The sequence below is a fragment of the Zonotrichia albicollis genome, chromosome 4, assembly GCF_047830755.1.
Source record: "Zonotrichia albicollis isolate bZonAlb1 chromosome 4, bZonAlb1.hap1, whole genome shotgun sequence".
Lineage (NCBI taxonomy): Eukaryota > Metazoa > Chordata > Aves > Passeriformes > Passerellidae > Zonotrichia > Zonotrichia albicollis.
Genome location: NC_133822.1, coordinates 32709119 through 32731662, shown reverse-complemented (window position 1 = coordinate 32731662; position 22544 = coordinate 32709119). Strand labels below are relative to the sequence as shown.

Here is a 22544-nt window from a genome sequence, read left to right as displayed (position 1 = left end):
TCTGTCCCCGGAGGTGGCAGGGCCTTAAGCAGGTCACTGCCAAGGGAGGGGCTGTTCTCTGTAATCGGGAAGCCCGGGCTGGGTGTGCGAGGGACCACAGCCATCTGGTGGTCAGAGCGAGCAGCGCTGTTCTTTCTAAAACAACATCAGAAAACTTTAAAAGGGAAAGGCATTTAAAAGAATTCCTTAGAGTGCTGTCATTTTTTTTTTCTTTTTCGTAATCATGAAGCAGTTTGTGCCAATGAGAAGTGGCCAGCCTCTAATTAAAATGAACCCTTGCAGAACTAGTAGGTTTTTGGGTTTTTTCCCCAAGTTCCTTCTCAAAAGAAACCTTGCAAAATTATTCAAGCTATTACTGGTATAATCTATAACAAGTATGACAGTATAATTTGGAATCTTTCCATGCCTTCATCCTTGAAAAAGAGCTACCTTGTCACTGTTGGATAAATCTCAGTGGAAAGCACTGTGACCATGGCTGGCTGCATGGTCGAGAGGTGACAGGCTCACCCCAGGAGCCACAAGCAGCAGCTCTGAATTTTCACCTGTTGGCCATCGATTCTAACTGACCTCACTTGGCAGACACCAAAAATGCTTTCCATCTGTTTGTCCCTTGACAAAAATAGCAGCAACCCCTTTCTGCTGCACTCAAGTCTTCCTTGGGGACAGCTCCCTCTTGCCTTTGCCAGGTCCTGTGCTGGCTGCTTGGGGAATTAAAAACAAGGTGAGGGTGAAGATGTCCTGACCTGGGCTCAGGGCCTCCCAGAAGCAGTAAGGAGGAGTTGGAACTCCCCATACTCAGGATATTCATTCATTCAGGATGTCTTTGTTTCTCCTTTCAGGGAATTTGCAGGGAGTGCTCTGAGGGAGCTGGAGGCACTGAGAGGCATGAACCAGTGTTAAAGCATCACCAGTGTGAACAGGCTGGTACGGTGCACAAATGCTGACGGGGCACCAGGAGTCCTTCCTTCCCAGCTGAGGCAGGCAGCCCAAGGCCAGGAACTGGCCAAGGGGCTTGGCCTTGCGTGTTCTGGAGGTCCTTCTGGCCCCACACTTACAGAACCAGCCTGTGTTCCATCATGACCCTGCTCTTGCTTCCTCTCCTGCATGTGCTCCAGCAGGGGAAGTTCAGCCCTTCTGCCTTTTTTCAGATGACATTTTCAAATCCACTCAGCTTCCTTTAAAGGATCCCTCCCACAGCTCCCACTCAGCTGGACACTGGAGAGGTGGTATAGGAACAACTGAGGATGACACTGGAGAGGTGGTATAGGGACAACTGAGGATGTCCTGTGGATACCAGAGGGCCTTTTAGTAGCAAATGTATTTCTTGCATGTCTTTATAAGTGACTTATGGGCTGCAAGGTGGGTATTCAGATGTGGTCACAAGACACAGAGGGAAAGGAGAGGAGCTAGCTCACCCTCTTGCTATTTTGAGACAGCCTGTAATCACCTCTCCACAAGACTGTAGTAAAAAGCAGGAAGCACCCTCAGCCCCCATGCTGTTCTCCTCTCAGCACCAGTGCCCTTGCCTTTTCATAGAAAGCAAATGTGGCTGCATGGTTTCATCCCTCTTCTCCCCACAGCAGCCTCCCCTCCCCACAGCAGCACTGACAGTACACACTGTGCATTCAAGGGAGGCTCAAGTCTTTGCTCCTTTAATGTGCAGTAAAAAAAGACAACTCTCCCATGCTCAACAAGAAATCCCACGAGCAGGAGCCCTGAGCTTGGCACCCTCCTCCCTGCCTTTCATTTACAAGGGGGCAGCATGTGCAGTTTGCTCTGAAGGGTTTTTCTCCCCATGTGCAGATGAACTTCTGGCTGCTGCAGGGCTGTTCTACTGACATGAGATGACTGATGTCTCACTTCCCCTCTGTGCTCACTAGCTGAACAAGCTTCTGCAGCAACAGCACATTCCCAGTGGTGTAACAGTGCTGATGGAAGGGCCTCCTGCTTTAGGGGGAGGCAGCTCTGTGACCCTGGCACACACAGCCATCCCAAGGGAGTCTGTAGCATTGGCCTGGCTCAGAGGGACTCCCCACACCACTGCACAACGTGGTGGAAGGCATCAGTGAAAGGGAGAGAGGGAGGTAGAACCGCACTGGGATAAAAGTAGGATAATGGAGAATTAAATTAACTGCAAATAGTTTGCTGAAGGCACATCCTGCCCCGTGGGAGAGAGCCCCTTCAGCCTGGGGTACCGCTTGCAGTCCTGTGTGCTGCCAAGGGCTTGGACAACTGGCTGCTGTGCAATGGAAACATCTGGGCTGTGGGCAGGATTCTGGATAAACTGATGGGGAAAGGGAGGCGAGGAAGAGGAAGAGAAGGGGTTGTGAGTGGGAAGGTGTTGCATACCACAAGCACTTGTGCAAGAGAGGTTAGAGCAACAGGGTCCCTCTACCATTATTAGTGTTCCTCCTCGGCCACCAGTAATGCTTCACATCCCCGTGCTTTCCAGTCTAACACTGGCAGGAAGAGGGCTGGAGATACATTCTAGGGGAGGGGTGAGGAAAGAGGCAGGCAGGAATGATTTCAGTAGCAGACTGCAGCCTCTCCTGTTTCTTGGGCAAGATCTCTTAACTACCTCACTGGAGAGTAGGATGGGGGAGCTTCTTCTGCTTTGCCCACTCTGTACCATAAAAAGAAAAACCCACTGAACTCCCACATTCTCTAGCAGCTTTGAAACCCCCTTTACAAGTCTACTGTATGATATCCCTAAACATAACAAAGATTATCTGAAGTCTGAAAGCAGCTTAAAAATAAAAACAACTCAAAGGTAAAACAGGAAGAGAATGGAGGAAGGGGACAGAGTCCTTCCTCTGCTGGCCCCTGGCTGGAGGCAAGCAAAACAGCACACACAGCCTCTTGCTCCACAGCACACCAGTCCTTAGCATTCACAAGGCAAACATGGCATCATCTTCCTTTGCTTGCTTTGGATGATGGCTGGCAGCAGGAGGGGAGAGGGACGTCCCTGCTGAGGAGCTGGACAAAGTGGGGAGGCGGTCTGCAACTTTCGCTCGCTCTTCCAGAAATTTGTCAAACTCTGAGGGCAAGAGAAGAGCAGAGCATTAGCAAAGAGGGAGGTTTGTGGAAGAGTCAAGGTGCTGCCAGGAGCAATTAAAGACAAGGGCTGGCTGGCACATCTCACCTTCACTGGTGACACCTTTTGGATCCTCTGATTCTCCCTAGCAGAGAAGGAGAAGGGCATGTTAGAAGGAAGGTAGGTAAAGGCATCTCACAGATGTGATTCTTTGCACACAGAGAGACAGGACAGTGTTTCCCCCACTTCCACAGTACAGACATGTTGGAGGGGCCCTCAGTTCATTAGCTGTGGCTCCCAGAAGGCTGATGATGCTGTTGTGGTATCTCAAAGCCTGTGTCCCTGGCTTTTCTTTCCCTGGTCCCTCCCAGCAGTCTGTGCCACACATTCAGCAATGACAGTGCTGTTATACACTGCCTGAAGCCCAGCCCCACAGGAAACTCCAGCAGGACTGCTGGCTCCAAGAAGGCAGCCCCTCACTTACCACGTCAGTGGAGAGCCATTTTTCTATGTCTTCCATGAAATTGGCTTGAGGAACTGGTACCTGGGACAGATAGAAAAAGGGCAGTGAGGCCAAGAACATAGAGGATGTTCCAGTAAATCCACTGGAATGGATTTGCAATGCAAAAAGAAAGCCCAACTCAGAAGCTCAGCCTCTCACTCCACTGTTCAGTCAGCTCAGGCCCATCCAAATCCAGCTGGTGCCAGCTATCAGTGCCATTGCTTACCTGCTTCCTCTGTCCCATCCATGCCCAGACACACAGTTTCCAGGATACATGCCATCAAAAGCATCTGTGGTTTGGTGGTTGGCTTTGGGATTTTAGGACTGGACCAGATTTTGCTTTTTGGTGAGGACCCACTAGGTGGAAGTTATCTGCTTGTGTAGGCAGCCAGAGAACAAGAGACATGCATTTCTCTACACCTTCTCCCTCTACAAACCAGTGACAGTCTGATGTCAAAGTCAGCAATGCTGGAGATATTGGAGGTGCCAGGTCTGACAGCAATCAAAGGGGGAAAGACACCTGCCAAGAACTGATTCCCTGGTGTGATCATGGAGCACAGCAGGATTTGATGTCGCACCAAACTACTGAAAAGGACCCATCAAAGAGGAAGTCATCTACAATTAAATTTTACTTCCAGTAGGGATGAGGCTAGCTCAGAAGAATTCATAGCCCTGGTCAATTTAAACAGCAAAGAGACATATTTCTAGTGGACAGAGGTAACCTTGAAAGAAACAAAGTCTGATTCAAAACCCCAGATCCTTTTCTTCAGTCATGAGCTCGTGAACAAAGCTGAGCAAGAAGCAGTCCTTGCTAGAGGCTCCCCAAGCAGAAGAATGAGAGAGTATTTGTGGGAACTTATTTATTAGTTTTCTAATATATATAGCTCCCTTGCCCTCAGGAAACACCAAGACCAAGAAAAAGAGCAACACCTTCGTACCAAAGACAGATTTCCTCAAACCAGGGAACAAGCACAGATAGTTATCACAGCTGCCAGATGGATGAATGGGAACGGAAGAGGATGTGTGAGATTAGGGAAGTTCCAAAGCAAACTGGCTTTGCCTGCCCAGAGAGGATCTCTTTGGGGTACAAGTGCATTCAAGCCAACTGTACAGCATGTGGGGAAACTTCCTAGAGCAGACATCAGCCTGGGCTGTGCCCATTACAGGAAGACAGGCTAACAAGCTTCAGACCCAGGAGCTGTCAAAGCCTCTGTGTGCCTGAGGGAATGTAATTGCAGGAATTTCTGCTGCCGAAAGACCAAATTCAAATGCCTGAAAGCTCAATCATTAGTTACAGGAGGAGGCCTTCAACAGGGTTAAAGTCAGAATGTGTTTTCCTTCAAACAAGGCACCTTGTGTTAAGAAGGAGAGGCTGCAAGGAGAATGAATGGCAGCAGCCACCCTCATGATGCCACCAGCTATTGCCTCTGCCTCAGACACCCACCCCAAAACAGGCCATCCTCTAGCTCAGAGTGGCACATGCTCTCTTGGCCTCAGAGCTCCTAGGATTTTTTCCTACACATATGTTTACTTGAGGAAGGACTGGCACATTGCCTGCTTCCTTCCCAAGCCTAGTCTCCACTACTGGCCCAGCCCAGGGCTGCTCCATTTCAGTTAGCAGTATCTGCTGATGTCTGCTGTGCATCCTCACGTGCTGTGCCAGTGATGCTTCTGCTTCAGCAGCCCCAGCCTCCTCCCTCCCTGCTGGCCCTCCACCACCTCAGATCTCACCATTCCTTGACGCATCATCCACTTTGTCAGCTGGGCTCCATCACTAGAGGCACCAGACTCCCCCTGGATGACAGAGAGTCTGCATTGCAGTGTGAGGGAGAGGGGAGACAGCGGGGTGAAGGTGAGGGAAAGAATTTACTCATACTGGTGGCCTACTTCTCTGATTGCGGAGAGAAGGTGACTGGACATGGAAATCTACTGAAGAGGAATAAAACATACATTTCCAGGTGGAAGTTTCCCTGGGGAGGGACATCCTTCAACTGCCTGAGGCAACCCCAGATTTTCACAGTTCCTCACCTCAGGGCTTTAAAGAATGAGGTGTGCAGCCCAGCTAGGAAATGCAGGTTGGTGGAGACTGGGAGTTATCATCACTTGACTTTTTCCCAACAGACAGCACCCTTACTTCCTTGGTGAGCCAGGAGGTTACTCCCATTCCTGGTGATGCAGTAAAAGCTGTGGCCACTTACCGCTCCCGTGTTCTGCTGCCGGGCATCCAGGGCACCAGCAAGGCCTTTGGTGGCTTGGGGGTCTTCATACTTTACTCTGGAATCAGAGAGGGGGAGAACAGGCTGATGAGATGCCTGAGAGTGAAGAGCAGGAACTCCTAAATGACTGCATAACTTTTCATACCTTGTCATTCTGCTACCAAGAGCTTCTAGAAAGGTATGCAAAGCCCTTGTTATAGGTGTAGCCCACCACAAAACAGACCAATCTACTCACTGGAACATCGTGGGATACAACAGGACAGCCCTGGCACAGTGACAAAAGGATGACAAGGACTTGTATGAAAATCAAGACACAGACTTACAGAGCTAGGTGCATTAACCACAACATTTACCTTCTTTGGGGTGGACTATAAAGAGAAAAAACTAACACAGACTGAACAGAATATTACAGATATTTCAGAAAGAATTTGAGCAACAGGTCCTCACCTACATACTCACCTATTTTCACAGACACAAACAGCTCAAAACCAGCTCTTTAACTAATACCTCGTGAGAAGTGATGGTGGCAGAGGTTCACTGGCTATGCTACCCATAGGTGAGACTGGATGATCAGAAGAGCTTAGTGTTGCTTCCAAGTCTCCAAATGCACCATTACAGCAACCTCTTTCCACACACAGACATGTCTCACCCATAATTTCCCTCATCCCAATCCTGTGTCCCCTCTAGGCTGCTACTGCACATGACAATGCCACACGTCACCGTTTGATCCATGCCGAGTGGGGAAAACTCTTCATGCTAGGAAAATGAAGCCTTTCACAGAAACTCTCCACAAGTTTCCTCTCCAGCTGCTCCCAGGCCCAATCCCACAGATCCAGCAGATCATCAAGTGGAGCTGTTTTTGTTGGGGGCCATGGGCTTGGGCCACCGCTGCTCAAACTTCTCAAAGAAGTGCTCATCGGTGAAGGGGCCGCTGTGGACAATGGCATCCAGGATGAAGTACAGTGCTGCTATCATGCCACTGATGAGGAAGAATGGCAGGAAAGGCTTGAAGTGCCTTAAGCACTCCCTCACTGAGACACACATGAAGCATGGGGGTCAAGAACAAACCCCAGAGGCTCTGCCAGCACGTCCTATTCGGGAGCTGTAGAGCAATGGGTCTGTTCAAGTGGAGGGAGACACTGAGAGCAGAGGCTCTCAGTGAAATGTGAAGCCAGAGCCACTAGAGGTTACCTGGCAGGAGTGCAAGTGCAGGCAGGAATAAATAGAAGATGTCTTGTTACTTGTGCAGAGATCATAAGCCTTGGCCTGTTAAGGACTGTGCTGCAGCAGAGAGGATACAATTCCACCTCTGTCCAGAACTCCAGCACTGAGCACATACCAGTGGCTCTGGTTTCAGCCCCAGATTGGGTGCTGTGTTGATACAACTGTTTTTGTGCTGGACTGCCTCTGTCCTCAGGCAGCACAACCCACAGTAAAAGCGACGGGAAACCCAGGGACAAAACACATGAAGTCATGTGTGGGCCATGGGTTTCCCCACCACATTTACCAGAAGCAGTCTGAGGCAGAGGAATGGAAGCAAACATCATCAGGAGACCTTAACTTGCCACATGTAAGAGACCTTAACTTGCTATTGGCCAGCTGCAGAACAAGGGACTCCAGTGGCTGCAGGAGTGCAGGAGCACAGGCCTTGGAGGGCTGGAGGCAGTGATGGGCCTGTGGGCTCTACTGCTTGGTACTCTATGGAGAGCAGTGAATGGCTCTGCCAGGCAAAGCAGCGTGAGATCAGCCACAGTCTATAAACCCAGGGGATCCAGGGAGCACAGCTCTTGCCAGCTCCTTCAGAACAAGGATTCAGGAATCCACTCTGCAATGGAGAAGGCCTCTTTAGTTCAGCCAGCACTATGGAGAGTAAAGCACCAGCTCTTAGTGCTTTACACCAGGAGCTCTCAAATGCACCATGGAAGAAGAAACATCAGTCCCACTTGCCAACAGTGAAGCTGAGGCACAGAACAGTGCCCTCCTGCAAGCCACAACTGACTGCACTCTTCCTGCACTCCAGCTCAATACTCTGTCTTTTAGGCTGAATCAGTACTCAGCAATTCCCAAATTCAACATCACCCCAGTCAGGACAGATGACTTCAGAGGCAAACAAGAAAACTGAGCCAGTCCCACTTCACACCTTCATTCCCAGACACTGAATCTCCCAGAACATATGGGAGACCAATTCCTTCTCCCCATACCCAGAGGATGCCATGAAGGGGAGATGATGGAAGCAGGAAAAAGGACTGGGAGCACAGAGCTCATGCTACAAACACTGTGTGTGTGAAGAGCATTTCTGTTTCATCCTGCTGTCTCCCAGGAACTGCTGCTGGTTGTGGTGTAGCCCTATTTTCCCTGAGCCCTTGTCCTTTGCAAGAAGGCAGAAAGGACAGAGCAAGCTGTTCTACTCACCCTTTGCGCTGCTCAGCCAGTGAGCTGCCACGGGTCAGGGCAAACATGTCAAAGTCTTCCTCCAGCTTGCCAGAAGTGTCGAGGGAGTGTAGCCCTGCACTCACACTGCTTGAGCCCAGGTCTGTGGGAGACAGAGCAGGGTGAGCAGGCAGTGCAGAACAGTAAAGGGAGGACTGTGGGCTTGGAGAGTGCTGGATGGAAAACTGTCATCAGAACAGGCTAAACTACCCTAGGCCCACTCCTCCATCCCGCTCCTCAGCTGCAGCACAGTCTATGCATGTGTGCAGTCGTGGGTGAAGTAACAGAAGCTATTTCTTTGCCCACTCAGTAGATATTTTTGGCTCAGTTTCAGACAGAAGCAGCAGCATCAATTTACTGATGCTGGAGGTTAGATGTTCCTGACCATCTTAGACAACTCTGGAGGGAATTGCTCCATAACCTCTGGAAGAAAATAACCTGTGCTTCTGGGTAAGCACCTCTGAGACAGATGAGTGGATTTTCATGACTCAGGCATCATCCGAAAAACACTTGACTTGAAAAATATCTCAGCTGGCTTGTCTGTAAAAAGAGTCTGGTGCCAATTTTCTGCAACTGCATCCAGGCAGTGCTACATAGGCTGTTGGTATGTCTTGAGGACCTCCCAGGACCCCTCAAGTTTTTTGAGTAAACAACCTGTCAGATCCTGGGTCCTGGGCCCAATATGCTCATGGCTGCCTTTGCAGCATAGCTTCAGCTGGTCTGCTTCTCCCAGACCTCACTGGTGAACCTGACACCACACACCAAGAAAGGCAAGTAGGCAATGCTGCCAGGCATTGCAGAAGGAGCAACTTTATCCCCAGTCTTGCCAAAGGCCAGGTCCTTAGCCACAGACTAAAGCTGAGATCCTTCTTAAGTCATGGCCACCTCCTGCACTATGTGAAGTGAGGATGCCAAGACAAATGCTTGAGTGCCTTGGGGCACAAGTTTCTTCATGAGTTTGTTAGTTGAAAACACATGGCATTTCTCTAGGTTACACTAGGAATCTGACTAAATAATTTTGGGAGATGATTCAAGGGCAGGAAAGGATTTTCAAAGCAGCACAGGAGAAAGACTGAGGGGAAAACCACATAGCAACACACTCATTCCAGCCAGCTGAGAGGAAAGGTTGCTGGTGACTTCAGGCTGTTTCAGTGCTGAAGGAGTATGGGGTCCCAGGTCAATCAAGCTGTTCTCTGCCTCATTTGGTGCCTTTGGAAGAAGAAAAAAGAAGGTGATGAAGAGTTTCTAAAGCTTGGAAACCCTGACCCTACAATCCTAGCTCATTGATACTGGAGAGGAAAACCCTTCTGCACCCATTGAAAGATATCAGAAAGATATCAGTGAAGAGGGAGAAGAGGGACAGTGATCAGAGAACTGGCTAGGAATAGTGTCCCAGGGCAGCATATGCCTGGGTAGCTAGCCTCCCAGCTCTGCTGGATGTCAGTAAGTAGGGTGAATGCTGGTTCAGAGGACAGGGTAGTGCTCAGAGTAGGCTCATATGGGAATTGGAATCTCATTATTCAATAACTATAACTGCCGCTGCTCTGCTCTTGCTCTTTGGGCAGGGCAGGAGAGGTTTGCAGTGGGAAATGGAGTGTCCCATGTACCAGGTGCTCTGGTGCAGCTTGGCTGGGAAAGCAAAGCCTGCCATTTCTAAATGGGGCAGACTGAACCTCCCTGCAAGTCAGCAGGGCACTGCTGGACCTGCAGGATGCAAACTAAGCTGCAGAGAGGGGAAGTTGCTCTGAGTTACCTTAACAGGCTGTCCTGTCCGAAGTCGCTCAAACCTGCAGGAAAGGTGACAGCATGCATTTCAGTAGTGTGGGCTCATTCACCCACAGCCCAAGAGATTTTTTGTAAGACTTGGCACAGTCTGCCCTTTCCTTCCCATTAGGAAAGGGGAACTATGGCTCAGTGCCCAATTTCCCCTCAAGATACCATAGCAAGACCCATAGAATTGATGTCTCCTGAGAGGTGGTGTGAGAAAGCTTGTTAGGATCTTCCACAGTTCCTTGTAACTAACAGCTCTCCTTTACAGTTCATCTGGGGATGAACTAGCAAAGATGTGTTTGTTGAAATGGAAGAAAAAAAAAGCAGTGCTGATCCCATCTGGGCAATTTCTTTCTGTCTCCATCTCTCTCAGAGCTAGAAAACCAGCTCTTTCCATGCAGTTGCCTCCTTCTTTTGAGTTATGCCACAGGGACAACTTTATACCCCATCAGGAACTTACACAGCAGCTTTGAAGGGGCAGGACTCAGCAAAAATTGAGGACATTTGGCTTTGTTCTCAAAGATGGATGATACAGACTGATACATCTCGGGTATTACACTCTTGGGCAGATCAAAAGGGTGGGATAGGCAGCCTTCAAGGGCAGTAAAGTCTTGTGGGAGAGCAGGGAAGAGAGGGGAGGAGAGAGGTACCTTTCATGGCGCAGAAACACGTTATTGAGGTTGTCATTGATGAGGAGCAGCTCCTCAGTGAGTTGCTCATGGAGGACACGGGGAATCAGCTCCAGGACTCGCTGCTGCATGGCTCTGCATGTCCGATTCAGCTCCTGTTCAAAGCAGGGCAAGTCACCACCCACAAAGGTCACACTACGGCTGAGCACTCACAAATTTGAAATTCTGACTGGAACACAGATTCCAGAGGCTACTGGGATCTATCGGGAACTGCTGATGGGCAACAAATATTTGGTGTGAGAGGTAAATTGAGTCTAAACTTTACATGGAATAATTGTATGCTTTTTGTATTACACATCACTCAGAAAGAAAGGCCCTTGAGGACTACAAACTCCCTTGTGAAATAATTCCAGCCTTGGCAATGCAATTTTCATCCACCATTGAAACTCTGCTGTCCTTGTGTCTCCCTTATCCCTTCACTTCCTGATAAGCCCCACACTAAACTGTCCAGTTGTTCCCCACCCCTGGCATGCATTGGGCCTCAGTCCATCAAGTCACTGCTAAATTGTGCTGCATGTGCCAGCCCTCCACCCTGCCCAGCATTCCTTACTTGCAGCAGCTCCAGGTCAGAAGGCTCGGCCTGGGATGGCACCAGCTCTGTTAACATCTCCGACATCACCTTTGTGTTCCCATTCACCACTTCCAGCTCACTGCGCAGCTTCCCGATCTGCAGAGGAAAAGTGGAGTGACAGCTCTGCCAGGGGAGGCTGGGGACATGGCTGAGGTAGCTCTGAAGGCAGGGAATGGCACCACATGTGCATGCCTGTTCACAGCCTCCAGGGAGTTCATTTGTCACCACTCATTTTAGCTCTCAGGAGCTCCCAGCAGGAAACCCCTCCATGACTTACCATCAAATTCATTTGCTGGTAGCAGATGCCAGGCCCTCACCTGGGATCTCAGCTGCCAGTCTAGCTTTGATTTTTAATGGCCAGCACAGGCTGCTGGTATGATTCAAATCTCTCCTCAGCTAACAGCTCCCATGTGGTAGCCATTTAAATGGTTTAATTTCCAAAGTGGTGTAAGATAGGGGAAAACAATTAATTCCTATTCAACAGGAGAGCCTCAGTTAAGTGTGCAGTTGAAGCTTTAGTCCTCTGGTTTACAAGCTGCTGCTGAGCCTATTTAGAACTGTTTCTACCCTCTGTTCTGCAAGGGAATGCAAAATACTGACAGCTAGGGGTTTGGTGCTGAACATGGTGTCATATGAAGTCAGGGTGAGGAAGGAGAAAAGAGGATGGGGAAACAAGTGAGGAAGCACAAGTCTTTGGAAACCACATAGCCAGATAGGGTTGATTCATATAAAGTAAGCAGTGAGGCAAGATAAACAAAGATGATAAGGAGGCATCAAGTCTCAGCACCCCACTTTCCTCTACCTGAAAGCAGCCCTGTCTTAGGCAAACGTTGGTTGCAGTATCCCAGTTCATCACTGTGACCACAATAGAGCTCTGGGGAGCTCTCAAAGGACTGTGCCTTAGAGGAACAGCTCCTTGAAGACAGAGGCTGGGGCAGGACCAGTACTGCAGTCCCAGAGCAGTGTCTGTGAAATAGCTTCAAACACAGGAAGGGTCAGCAACATCCTGGGACTTGTGTCCAGCTCACCTGCTCGGGTGTGGGTGTGATGGGCGCGTCGCTGGATGTGCCTCTCCCGGGGGGCAGGGTGACAGGGTGGAGGATGGACTCCATCTGCTGAGGGGAGTTGACTGCAGGTGAGGTCTGTCCAGATTGAGAGTTGGAGCTATACACAGTCTACAAAGGTGGGGAAAGTGACAGAGAGAAGGAAATGTTAGACACACACACTGGGCAGGACAGTGCAACTAGAGGAGAAATATTGATGGCAGCTCCCCAACTGGTCCCAACAGCTCTTGGCTGTCCTGCAGCTTCTCACATCTCACCACCCAAACACCCTCTAAATTCAAGACAGAGTTCCTAAAATCCCCTCATTGCTCCAGAATGGCAGCTGCCCAACATTCTTATCTTCAGCAATGCTCCCATACCCTCTGTGGTGTGTGGATAGGTGACAGCATGTCCAGATCAGTCATGGGGAACTCCAAACCCTTCCGTCTCAGGTCTTCATAGACAGCAACGACACCAGTCAAGTCTGGAGAGCTGCGGAAGGCGTCCGCCCAGGACTGGGGAGGAAGAGACAGTACAGCCCATCAGCACGTACAACAGCCTTCTGTACAAACACCTAAAGACACATACTGTCTGCATGGTGCAGGTGCTCACACTTCTTGGCTCACCTGGATGAGGGTCAGCACCTTGTCATGCACTATGGCAGGTGGATTGTTCTTTGGCAGGATTGTTCTCACCAGGACACCTTCTACAAAGTCCTGGCTGGACACAAGGACGTGGAAACGATGGCCACAGTTCTTGACGCAGGTCTCCAGGACCTTCAAAGGCAATAAAGCATTAGCTGTAGCCTTCTCTGTCCTCATGTGTTTGCCTTATTGGCTTTAGCTATATGAGTTTGTTCAGCATGTATGCTAAAGCCTGTGTTCAGCACTCAGCTTTACAGCAGGGTATCACAGAGCAGAGAAAGAGCCCTGACTGCTCACCGTCAAAGCCAGCATAACTTCATGGAAGTTCTTGTTCCCTACAATTCTCTTCTTAATGGCTCGGAATGCATCTTTGGGCCTGAAGGAGAAATGAGATGAAGAAAGATCATCAAAAGGTTGAAGCAAAGCAAAACAGCCACAGGTTCTGGTTCCACCTCATACTCAGCAGGTGTCCCTCTTCACCATGTTTTCGGCATGGCTTGAAGCAGTGATTGGTAAAGCAGCTTTTGCTTGTGGTTCTGCAAGAGGAGCAAGGTTGGCTGATCATAGAATCATTTAGGTTGGAAAAGACCTTTTAGGGTCATTGAGTCCAGCCATAAACCTAACACTGCAAAATCCACCAATCTTGTCCCTGAGTGCTATTACTGAAATTAGAGGCCTCTGTGCTGATGTCTGCAACAGGGTAAGGTGTTCAGGACACAAGAGAGAACAGAGTAAAAACAATGCTAGAAACACACTCCTGGGGGGTAGAGCAAAATCCCATGGCAGAGAGACTGGAGAGGGGGAGGTCACAGAAAAGCTTGGCATGGCTTACAAACAGGAAGGAGAGACCAATCTGCAGCAATTCCTGTGTTACTCAAAGAGGACCTATTTAACATTTCCCTGGAGAGAAGGAGGCTCAAAAGCTGCAGGAGAGACACACTGGCAAAATCTTGCTTGTATGGCGCAGGTGGGTAAGAGAGCACAGTATAGCAGGCCCTCATTAACCATTCTCAGAGGGGAGAAAAACCATGGTCTCAGTCCACTGTGGTCTTAAGAGAGCACAAACGAACCAGATTCCGAGCACAGGAAGAGAAGCTGAGCTGGAAGAGCAGCGGTGCTGGAGGAGAAAAGTGGGGTGGAGACACTGACTCAGTGAGGAGGGCAGAAGTGTATTGGCCTGTGGGGCAGCCTGGTGTCAGAGGATGGGCCTTAGCAGGACAATGGGAGAGCCTGTCCAGCTGTGTATCAGGTGCCCAGACCTGAAAGCAGCCACAGCTCAGGCCTGAGAACTGTGGACAGAGACAGATGTATTTGCACCGTGGGGATAGTGGAAAAGGAGTGGTGACAGATCTGTAAGTAGAGATGTTTGACTTTGTTTCCATAGATGTGAAGCTGAAAACTGGGCTTGCTAATCCTCTGTCAACATCACTGTGGGGTAGGACAGCAGGAGTGAAACCTACATGTTTTATTCCATGTAGCACTTTCTTTTTTACTTGCTGCTCCTGACATCTCCACTGTGAGAAGGAGCATTCTCCCTTGACTTCAGTGGCAAATCCCCAGCTCCTGAGTTAACAAGTCTGGCAGAATGATGAACATCTCCCTGTAGGGAGAGGGACACAAGAGCTCCCCCACCCACTTTGTGTGTTTTTGAGTGACTGTACAAATACCTGAGAAGAAACCCAAGAAGGACTGGCACACTAAGAGGACTGAATAGCAGCCTGAGATTTCCCTCTCTTCTCTCAGTCACCAGCCTTTAGATTTTTACATTCCCAGAGGAGAGAAAGAGAAGGTATGAAGGGGGAATAAATCAAAGTGGAAGAAATGCAAATATGCCTTCTGGAGATGGGAGGCAGCCTGACTTGAACAGAGGGTTGTCTGGGGACCCTGAAGGCCTGTTTGAATGGCTCCTGGCACTCACCAAGATTATAGAAAAGCATCTAATAAATGCTCTGACAGCTTTGCTACATCTCTAGGTCTCCTAGCAGAGTCCTGTCTCAGGGATTGCTGGGAAGCCTAGCTTATTACCTCCAGCAGTACATGCTACTACTGCAGCCCAGGGATGTGGTGTTCCAGGGAATTCAGGGACCTGCCACTGCCTATGGGCCCTTGCCAGCTCCCTTACCCTTCTTCAGTCTCGTTAATGATGTCACAGATCTCCATGTTGAGAGCCCAGTCCTCACTCCGCAGGGACCCATCGGTGGCTCTCTCTGGAAAACAGAAACCAAGGTGAAGAGCAGCCCTGGCACTCTTAAGCTCCCACAAGACCCCAGCCCCCAGCCTGCTTCTCCCTCGCTGCCGCTACAAAATACAAGGAGGCAAATTCATATGCAAATTGTGGGTCACCAAGTGCTCCCCACTAGGTGTCACCATGGCAGAGCACACTGCTGGGATGGTGGGTGCCCAGCTTTGCCCACCAATGCTACTGACACTACAAACAGACTCTCTGTGACCTCTGGTGTCCTGTGCATGAAGGGAAGGGGCTCAGCATAACTTCAGCTCCACAGCTAAGGAAAAGGGGGTTTATTTGCTTTGTTCCTGCAAGGCCAGAAACTGTTGAGTTCAGCTCACTCACCCTGATACAGATCTAATGCCAATTGCTCCAATTCTTGGTTTATACCACATAAGGAGACAAAAGAATTAGTTTCCTTTTTTTTTGTACACCAGCTCTATAAAAACAAACAAGCAAACATAGAAAACCAAAGCAGGGTTTCTCTTGTTTAATATTTACACCTTTCCCCTGAACTTCTGCCCTCTAGGGAGTGTGGGCAGAAGCAAACTGCAGGCTGAAGTCAAAGCAATATTGTTCCAGCTTTGATTGTGTCCCCTTTAATTAGGAATTCCTCAGTCAGCCTTGATGTTATTTATTCAAGGCAGAGATTTGGGAAATGAGCAGCTATTACTGTGAGCACCAATGCCTCCACCCTGTAATCATCCATGTCTCAGTCCTAGCCATGCCTTTGACTGATGCCTTCAGGAGCACCACCAGTAGAGAATGGCCAGTGGGGCCAGAAGGACCCAGGCACTCCCAAGACCACAGGGAAACACAGACACAGCTAATGGCAAGCAGACGACAAGAACCATCCTTTCCAGCTCTCTCATCCTTCAAAACTCTTGACTTAGCACTGGGGCAAGAGAATTAAAACTGGCCAGACCTGTTCAGCACTTACCAGGTGCTCTTCAGGAGAGCTCAGTCCTAGTGAGGTACTTACAGAAATGCCTGCATTTTCAAAACTGCTGTCCCTGCAAAATCTGCGGCTCAACCTCGCTGCTGTGGGTCCTGTACCCCTTTAGAGGTCCTTCCTCTGCAGAGCTGTCTTTTTCTGCTTTTGACCCAGCAGCTAATGATCCCTGTGTAGGAATGAAATTAAATGCCCATTCACACAGTAATGAGATAAGGCCATAACACAGGAAGAAGATTTTTTAACTCTTGCCTGGGTAAGCACATCCATCATGTCCTGTTTAGGGTCAGGCACAGAGCTATTCACAGCACTGTGCAATGCAGCCTCTTACACGTGTCCCTCCCACAGATTGCACACCACACTGTGAAGCTATCTGCATCTTATCACAATCCAGCCACCACCTTTTCTGTTGGCTACAGTATGCATTGATTACACAGTGATTATGGTGATGACATTGTGGCCACAGCCAGAAGGAAGAGGGCAGACAAGGAAGGAGAGTGGCAGACTGTTCTGGATGCTCTTCCACCTTTCCAAAGGTCTGGCTGTTACTGAAATAACCTCAAGGCTCCTTGATTCAGGTAAACTTTTGTCACTTTGAGTATTAACTTTACATAGGGATCCTTATCTCTGGCAGATCCAAGCTTCCTCAGTGAGGCACAGGAGGAAGGATTGCACTGGGTGATCTGGTGGAGAATACATCCAGGGCAATAGGCATGTCTGGTGCACCAGGGCATGTACCAGCCAATGGGGGAAACTGTGATAACACATGAGGGAAAATATTTTCTACTGGTGTTCCTTTGGGATCAGGACACAGTACAGAGCTCCAGGGTTCTTCCTGCCCTGGGACAGCAGCTGGCAGGCCGATTCTAGCTCAGGTCAGTCTGACGGGTTTGGATCATGTGGTCACAAAGCCCCCCTCACTTGCACTCTCCTCCAGGATCCTCTGCTCATGACACATCATGGTTTGAACAAGTCAGAAGTTTCCCTGCACTGTTTGCTGCACTGGCAATGAATCACAGAAATCCACTACACAGGGGTTGCTCTGCCAAAAGTGAAGTCTACATCCACTCTTCTCACTGCACATGGAAGGAAAAACCCATAACTTGGGAACAGGGCTGAGCCTGTATGGAAGCTCTGAGCAATAGAAAAAACAAAGGACAAAATAAAACCTGCATTTAACCATCAATCCTTGCTGTTCAAATCTCCCCAACCTTCCTTCACATTGTACACAAACATGAATTTAATCTGCAAACTCCCTTTCCTCACTTCCCAATGTTTGGAGGCACGCTGTAACCTGCTCCCCACCACCCTTTCCCTCCAAATGCACCAATCCTGCCAAGGTCAAGCAGCGGGTTTGCTTTTCAGAAAGGAATGTAAATAAACCACGTGTGTTCCTTCACCTGTCTGGCCATTTAGGGGAAAACTGGGCTTCCTCAGAAGTGACACACCCTGCCCCTGTTACCCCACAATATTGTGGCCATCCTGCTGCCATCACCCCAGCTCATACACTCATCAAAGGAGAGCTGCAGGAAAGCCCCAAACCTGCCATAAACACAACACAGGGTCACAAAATGCAAAGCTGGAAGAACAGTATTAGAGCATATGGAAAACAGGAATCTGACCCTGAGGCAATTCCAAGGACAAAAGGCTTGAATTTACCCAGTACAAATTAAGGCCTGGCCTAGCTGGCATTGAGAAAACTGGAGCTAATGCCCTTCTAATCCTCCTTGCTCTCTTCCAAGCTGTAAGGGGCTGTCCAAGCCTAGTAAGATATGGAGTTTTCTCCAAAATACTGAACTTTGCCCTTCTGTAAAGCCTGCAGAAGGGAAGGAAACAAAGTTTAATTAGTCACATGAAGGATCAGGGTGGCTGGCCCCATTTCATGAGCTGTAATTAGCACATGAGCTGTCTGCTCTGCACGAAATCTGAGCCTGGGATGGCTGGGGACAGCGACAAGTCCCTAAAAACAGTGAGCACAGGAGGCAGGGCACTGCCACACACCCAGCACTCTGCCTGGTGGTCATCAGGCAGCATCTACTTGTGTGTGTTACCAGCTGAGCCTGACCTGCAGCAGAGAATTCCCCTGGCAGAGGTTATCGTGAGCCTGGGAATGCCATTCCCCCTCCAAGCCCCAAAGCATTGGCTGCTGAACGTACAGGAGGCCCTACATGGGGCTGCTCCAAAGCCACATTGTTCTGGCAGCCGGTCCGGCTCCCCGGGTGTGACAGCATTGGGGTTTGTCTGATTCCAGTCTGCTGCCTCACAAATTGCTCAGATGGACCCAGAACCGCGCAGGACTGTGGTAGGGGTTGGACCAGAGCATGGGCTCTTTTCCTGCATGGCACTGGATGTGCTCCTGCTGACTGCAGCTAGGTGATAAAAGTTATTTGGAACCAGCAGATAACAAAGAACTCCAAACACTTGGCATAACTGGTGCAAAGGATCTGTACACTGCTTTGTGCTATGAGTACATTTCACAAGTTTGCTTCTTTTCAAGGTTGTTGTGTGTGCCCTGGTGGCAGGGGAGAGTGCACTGTGCAGCTGGGGATCCCACTCAGCTGTCCCTGCAGCAGCACACTGGCACTGCAGAAGTGTGGGGAAGTACAGGAGCCAGGGACAGAAGGTATTGTGCAGGCTCCTGTCCCCTTTGCTGCCCACCCCACACCTGAAGCACCCATAACCAGCCAGATGCTGCTCAGAAATCCCTTGCCTGTGATATGCTCTGCCTCTCCTCCAAGTGAAGCCTTCAAACAATGCTCCCTGCAGTGTTCTTGCTGGCTCTGAGTTCCTCAGCAAAGCATCAAGCACATTCTCACCCATTTCAACAGGTGTTTGAGGACACCAGCAGTTCATGGCATGAGGCAGCTTAGGCTCAGCAGAAAGCAATGCAAGATGTTCCTTCTTCCAACTTCATTTCAGTTCACAAACTCACAGGCCCAAATCAGCATCCTGTACAAGCCTCATGCTTTTACTTCCCTTGAGGGAACTTCAGCACCAGGTCTGTCAGGACTTCACCATTTAGCTGTACCCTTCCCCCAAAGCCTGAGAGCACAGCGTGCATTTTAGAGAGACCAGAGATACGGCTCCAAACCTAATTCAAGGATGGTAATGGACACAGACTGCGCTGACACAGCGGTGTGGGTATGTGTGTCTCTGAACTCCTGTTCCTGTCCTGTGAATCAGCTCAAATTCTCAGGGATCAAGACTCTTCAACTGCTGTGTTTACCCCTTTTCCTCCAGACAGAGGAGGCACAGAAGACAAGGCAATGCCTTTTTGAGAAGCACAACCTTGCAGGGACCCACAGAGCCCACAGAGGAGTGCAGCAACACCTGCAAGGTGGGATCCAAAAGGTTGTGGTGATTTTTCTGGTACACTGTTTTGCATCTGCCTCTCTTCCTCACCCAGGAGCCTTACTTACTTGCTCCTTCTTTACAGCCTCGACTTTTCCTGGTCCTCATGCTTAAAATAACCCCCATCCATAAAAAACATCTGTGTCATCTCTGTGCTACACCGTTACGTCTATCCCTTGCCTGCCCTCACTCACTGAAATAACCTGCCTGTGTCCCTTTTGGTATTGCTATAATTACTAGTTATTTTAGACTTACAGTGTGAGGAGAGAGCTCACTTGGTGGTTTCTTCTCCATTCTCTCACTTAGAGACAATTCACCTACTTGGAATTAGATTTTCCATTTTGAAAATGGAAAAAAGCTTCTCTTAGCTCTTAGATGGAGGCATAGTGGATTTCCCTTTCCAGAGGGGAATCTGAACTATGATGCTTTATCACTCTTTGGAAATTTTCCCAATGGTGTTTAAAAAAGCCCACCACACAACAGAATCAAATACAAAAACCCCAAACAAGTGAGTCTGTATTCCTCCTGGGAAGAGACATCACAGTGCAAAAACAGGAGAGGCAACTTTTGTGACTAAATCTCAGAACTGTGAGTAAGAAACTAGAAAACCTACTCCTCTGCAACTGACTCATTCTGTGACAGATCACTGAGATTATCTGAGCATTGCTTTCCTAGTCAGCAAAATAAATGGGTCTTACTAGATTAACATTAATGAAGGAATTTGAGAACGTTGCTGCAGTGGCCACAGAGGGCTTTTTTTTCCCCCTTAGCCTTCATCTAAAGCTATTTTAGACTTTATAAGCTCTATCAAGCGTACGTGACTTTGCCCAAATAATTTGCAAGGACGCAGCATTATCTTTCTGCAGACAGCCCAGGGCAGCAGCACTGTGCAGGTTTGGTGCTCAGGCTCAGGGGCTGGACACGCAGCTGACACAGACCTACCAAACGAGTTTGGGGAAGTCATGTTTGCGTCCCAAATTAAGCAGGGGAGATAGCATTTATCCACATCCCCAGGATGTTGATAGGCAATGTTCATATTCGTATTTTCAATCACCTCCCCTTTCAAGTCCTCCAGAGAGCTCCTTTCTCATACGTTGTAATTCCTCCACTTCTTTGGACTCCCGTAACCCCAGTAAACCCCCAGTCAGTAAGAACTCCCTAGAATCACACCTCTGCTTCTCACATCCTCTCAGGCACTTTTGAAATATCTTTTCTTTTTTCCTCTTCTTTGCTGTTGGTTTGTTGCTTGGGAATCCCTTATTTAATTGAAACAAAGCCTAGAGGTGTAACCCACTTACAATCTGGTTACTAAACTGACCAGAAGATCTGTGAGGCAACTTTCAGATTGCCTCTACCCAAACACAAGGGCATATCTGATACACTCACTGAGGGAACAAAGAGCATTCATTCAGGAAAGGGCAGGAGATGGCTTCTCCTAGAACATGGGATTAAACATGTGATGTTCTGGGGGTATGTTGAAGATCATCTGGAGGATTTTGATAACACAAAATCTTCCCTGATGATCCTTCCACCACCTGGCTGTAATGGATCTCACCTACCTGTCCCAACACCAGAGTGGCACATCACAATGCCCCTGACACACTTTGGGACAGTTTTAGGGTAGCCTCTAAAATCATTATAATAAAAGCATTAATTAAAGCAGCTGCTTGCTCTGTTCCCACCCAGGCACAGCCTCCTATTCACTCATGCAAGGACACCAAAAAGACTGAATGTGGGACCAGATGTTCACAGCAAAAAGCAAAGGTCTGACAAGCAGTGAACAGCAAGAATGAGCAAGTGTATAAACTCACAAATGGAGTTTAAATAGGCATCAACCTTCAAGCACAACTTCAAGGCTCTTAGGCAATACAACACAGGAACAGAGAGTCTTCATTCTAAGCATTTTAAGAACTGCATCCCTGCTCTGACACCAGTGTGGCTGTTGACGGTCTTCTTCTCTCTAACTGCGGCATCTCTGCTCCACTTTCTCAGGCCACATCCTTCTCCCATGTTCCCCATCTGCCCTGAGCACAGGGACTGCAGGACACCCACCATGTGCCCATGGGCCTGCCAGGGCACAGGGTGGGTGCTGTGTTCATTGCTGGAGCTGGTGCTCCACGCTGTGAGCCACAGCCAGATGGAAGAGCTCGTGCTGCAGGAGCCAGGGCATGGCCCTGCCAGGCTCCACTTGTCCCACAGCTCAGTGCGGGGAGGCTCAGGGCAGGCAAACACCCCCAGCTGCCCAGCGCTTGAGTCCTTCGGGTAGGGGACACTGGTCCCACTGGGCGAGCCCAGCGTGAGGCTGCTGTTCCCACAGCTGTGTTGTCCCCACAGCCCTGGCTGATCCCATCCCACAGCCCCGCTGTCCCCACAGCCCCGCTGTCCCTGCAGCCCTCACTGACCCCGTCCCACACCCCGGGGTCTCGAGGCCGCCCCTCGTGCCACCGCGGCTCACGCGCCCCGTTCCCGCCCGGCCGCGACAGGCTGCCCTGGCTGGAGCCCAGCCAATCAGCAGCTCCCCGAAGCCCCCGAAGAGGCGCGGGCGGGAATGGCCCCAAGCCAATCACGGGGCTCGGCGATGCAGGGGGGCGTGGCGCGGACCACCGCCCTGCGGCCCCTTTAAGTGAGCAAACTTCACCTCGCCACCCCGAGACCCCCTCGCGCCCGGATTGGCTGGCGGGAACCCCGACGGAGCCGCCTCGGGCTGCGAGCTTGCTATTGGTCCGCAGGACCCGTCAGTCAGAGCAGAACTCTCTTCTGATTGGCCAGCGCGCTGCTGGTCCCGCCGCGGAGGCGGGGGCCGACGTTTCCCCGAGGAAGGGTCCGGCGGGCGCCCCCGGGGGCGCGGGGCCGGACGGGCGAGCCGGGGCGCGGGTAGGGTCGGGGGGCGCGGATGCGGCTCTCACCGATGCGCTGCCCCACGGGGGAGCTGAAGGGGTTCCCCAGCAGAAAGTCCATCGCCGCCGCCGCGCCGCGATCAGCTGACGCTGCCGCCGCCGCCGCTCACGTGACCGCGCGCCGGCCGGGGCGGGCCCCGCCGGGCCCCGCTGTGACGCCACCGGCCGCCGCCCGGAGCGGCCCCTCCGTGCCAGGGGCTGAGGGAGGCGCGGGGCGG

The 22544-nt window shown here is 50.2% G+C and overlaps 1 protein-coding gene across 2 annotated transcripts; it reads right to left on the bottom strand.

Moving 5' to 3' along the window:
* Window positions 1–1636: 1636 nt before the first annotated feature.
* On the bottom strand, window positions 1637–22488 carry TOM1 (target of myb1 membrane trafficking protein). 2 transcript variants are annotated; one of them, XM_005488545.4, is made up of 16 exons: window positions 22336–22488; window positions 15022–15106; window positions 13197–13275; window positions 12882–13031; window positions 12636–12770; window positions 12241–12387; window positions 11192–11308; window positions 10603–10736; window positions 9936–9969; window positions 9283–9391; window positions 8165–8285; window positions 5735–5810; window positions 5268–5330; window positions 3519–3578; window positions 3143–3179; window positions 1637–3037 (listed from the first exon to the last, which is right to left on the bottom strand). In XM_005488545.4, exons 1-16 carry the CDS (start codon window positions 22385–22387, stop codon window positions 2889–2891), a joined length of 1548 nt encoding a protein of 515 aa, XP_005488602.2. In that variant the 5' UTR covers window positions 22388–22488; the 3' UTR covers window positions 1637–2888. The 2 variants fall into 2 exon arrangements, with proteins under 2 accessions (XP_005488602.2, XP_005488604.2); XM_005488547.4 differs by lacking the exon at window positions 5268–5330.
* Between the last annotated feature and the right edge of the window lie 56 nt (window positions 22489–22544).

What these genes read in the sequence shown, in the direction of transcription:
- TOM1 (XM_005488545.4), bottom strand. Translation starts at nt 22,387, where the DNA reads ATGGACTTTCTGCTGGGGAACCCCTTCAGCTCCCCCGTGGGGCAGCGC. An exon ending in AGGTGCTGACCCTCATCCAG is followed by an intron (nt 12,771 to 12,881) that starts GTGAGCCAAGAA and finishes CTTCCTCCCCAG; the next exon opens with TCCTGGGCGGACGCCTTCCG. An exon ending in CTGGCTGAGCAGCGCAAAGG is followed by an intron (nt 5,811 to 8,164) that starts GTGAGTAGAACA and finishes CTCTGATTCCAG; the next exon opens with AGTAAAGTATGAAGACCCCC.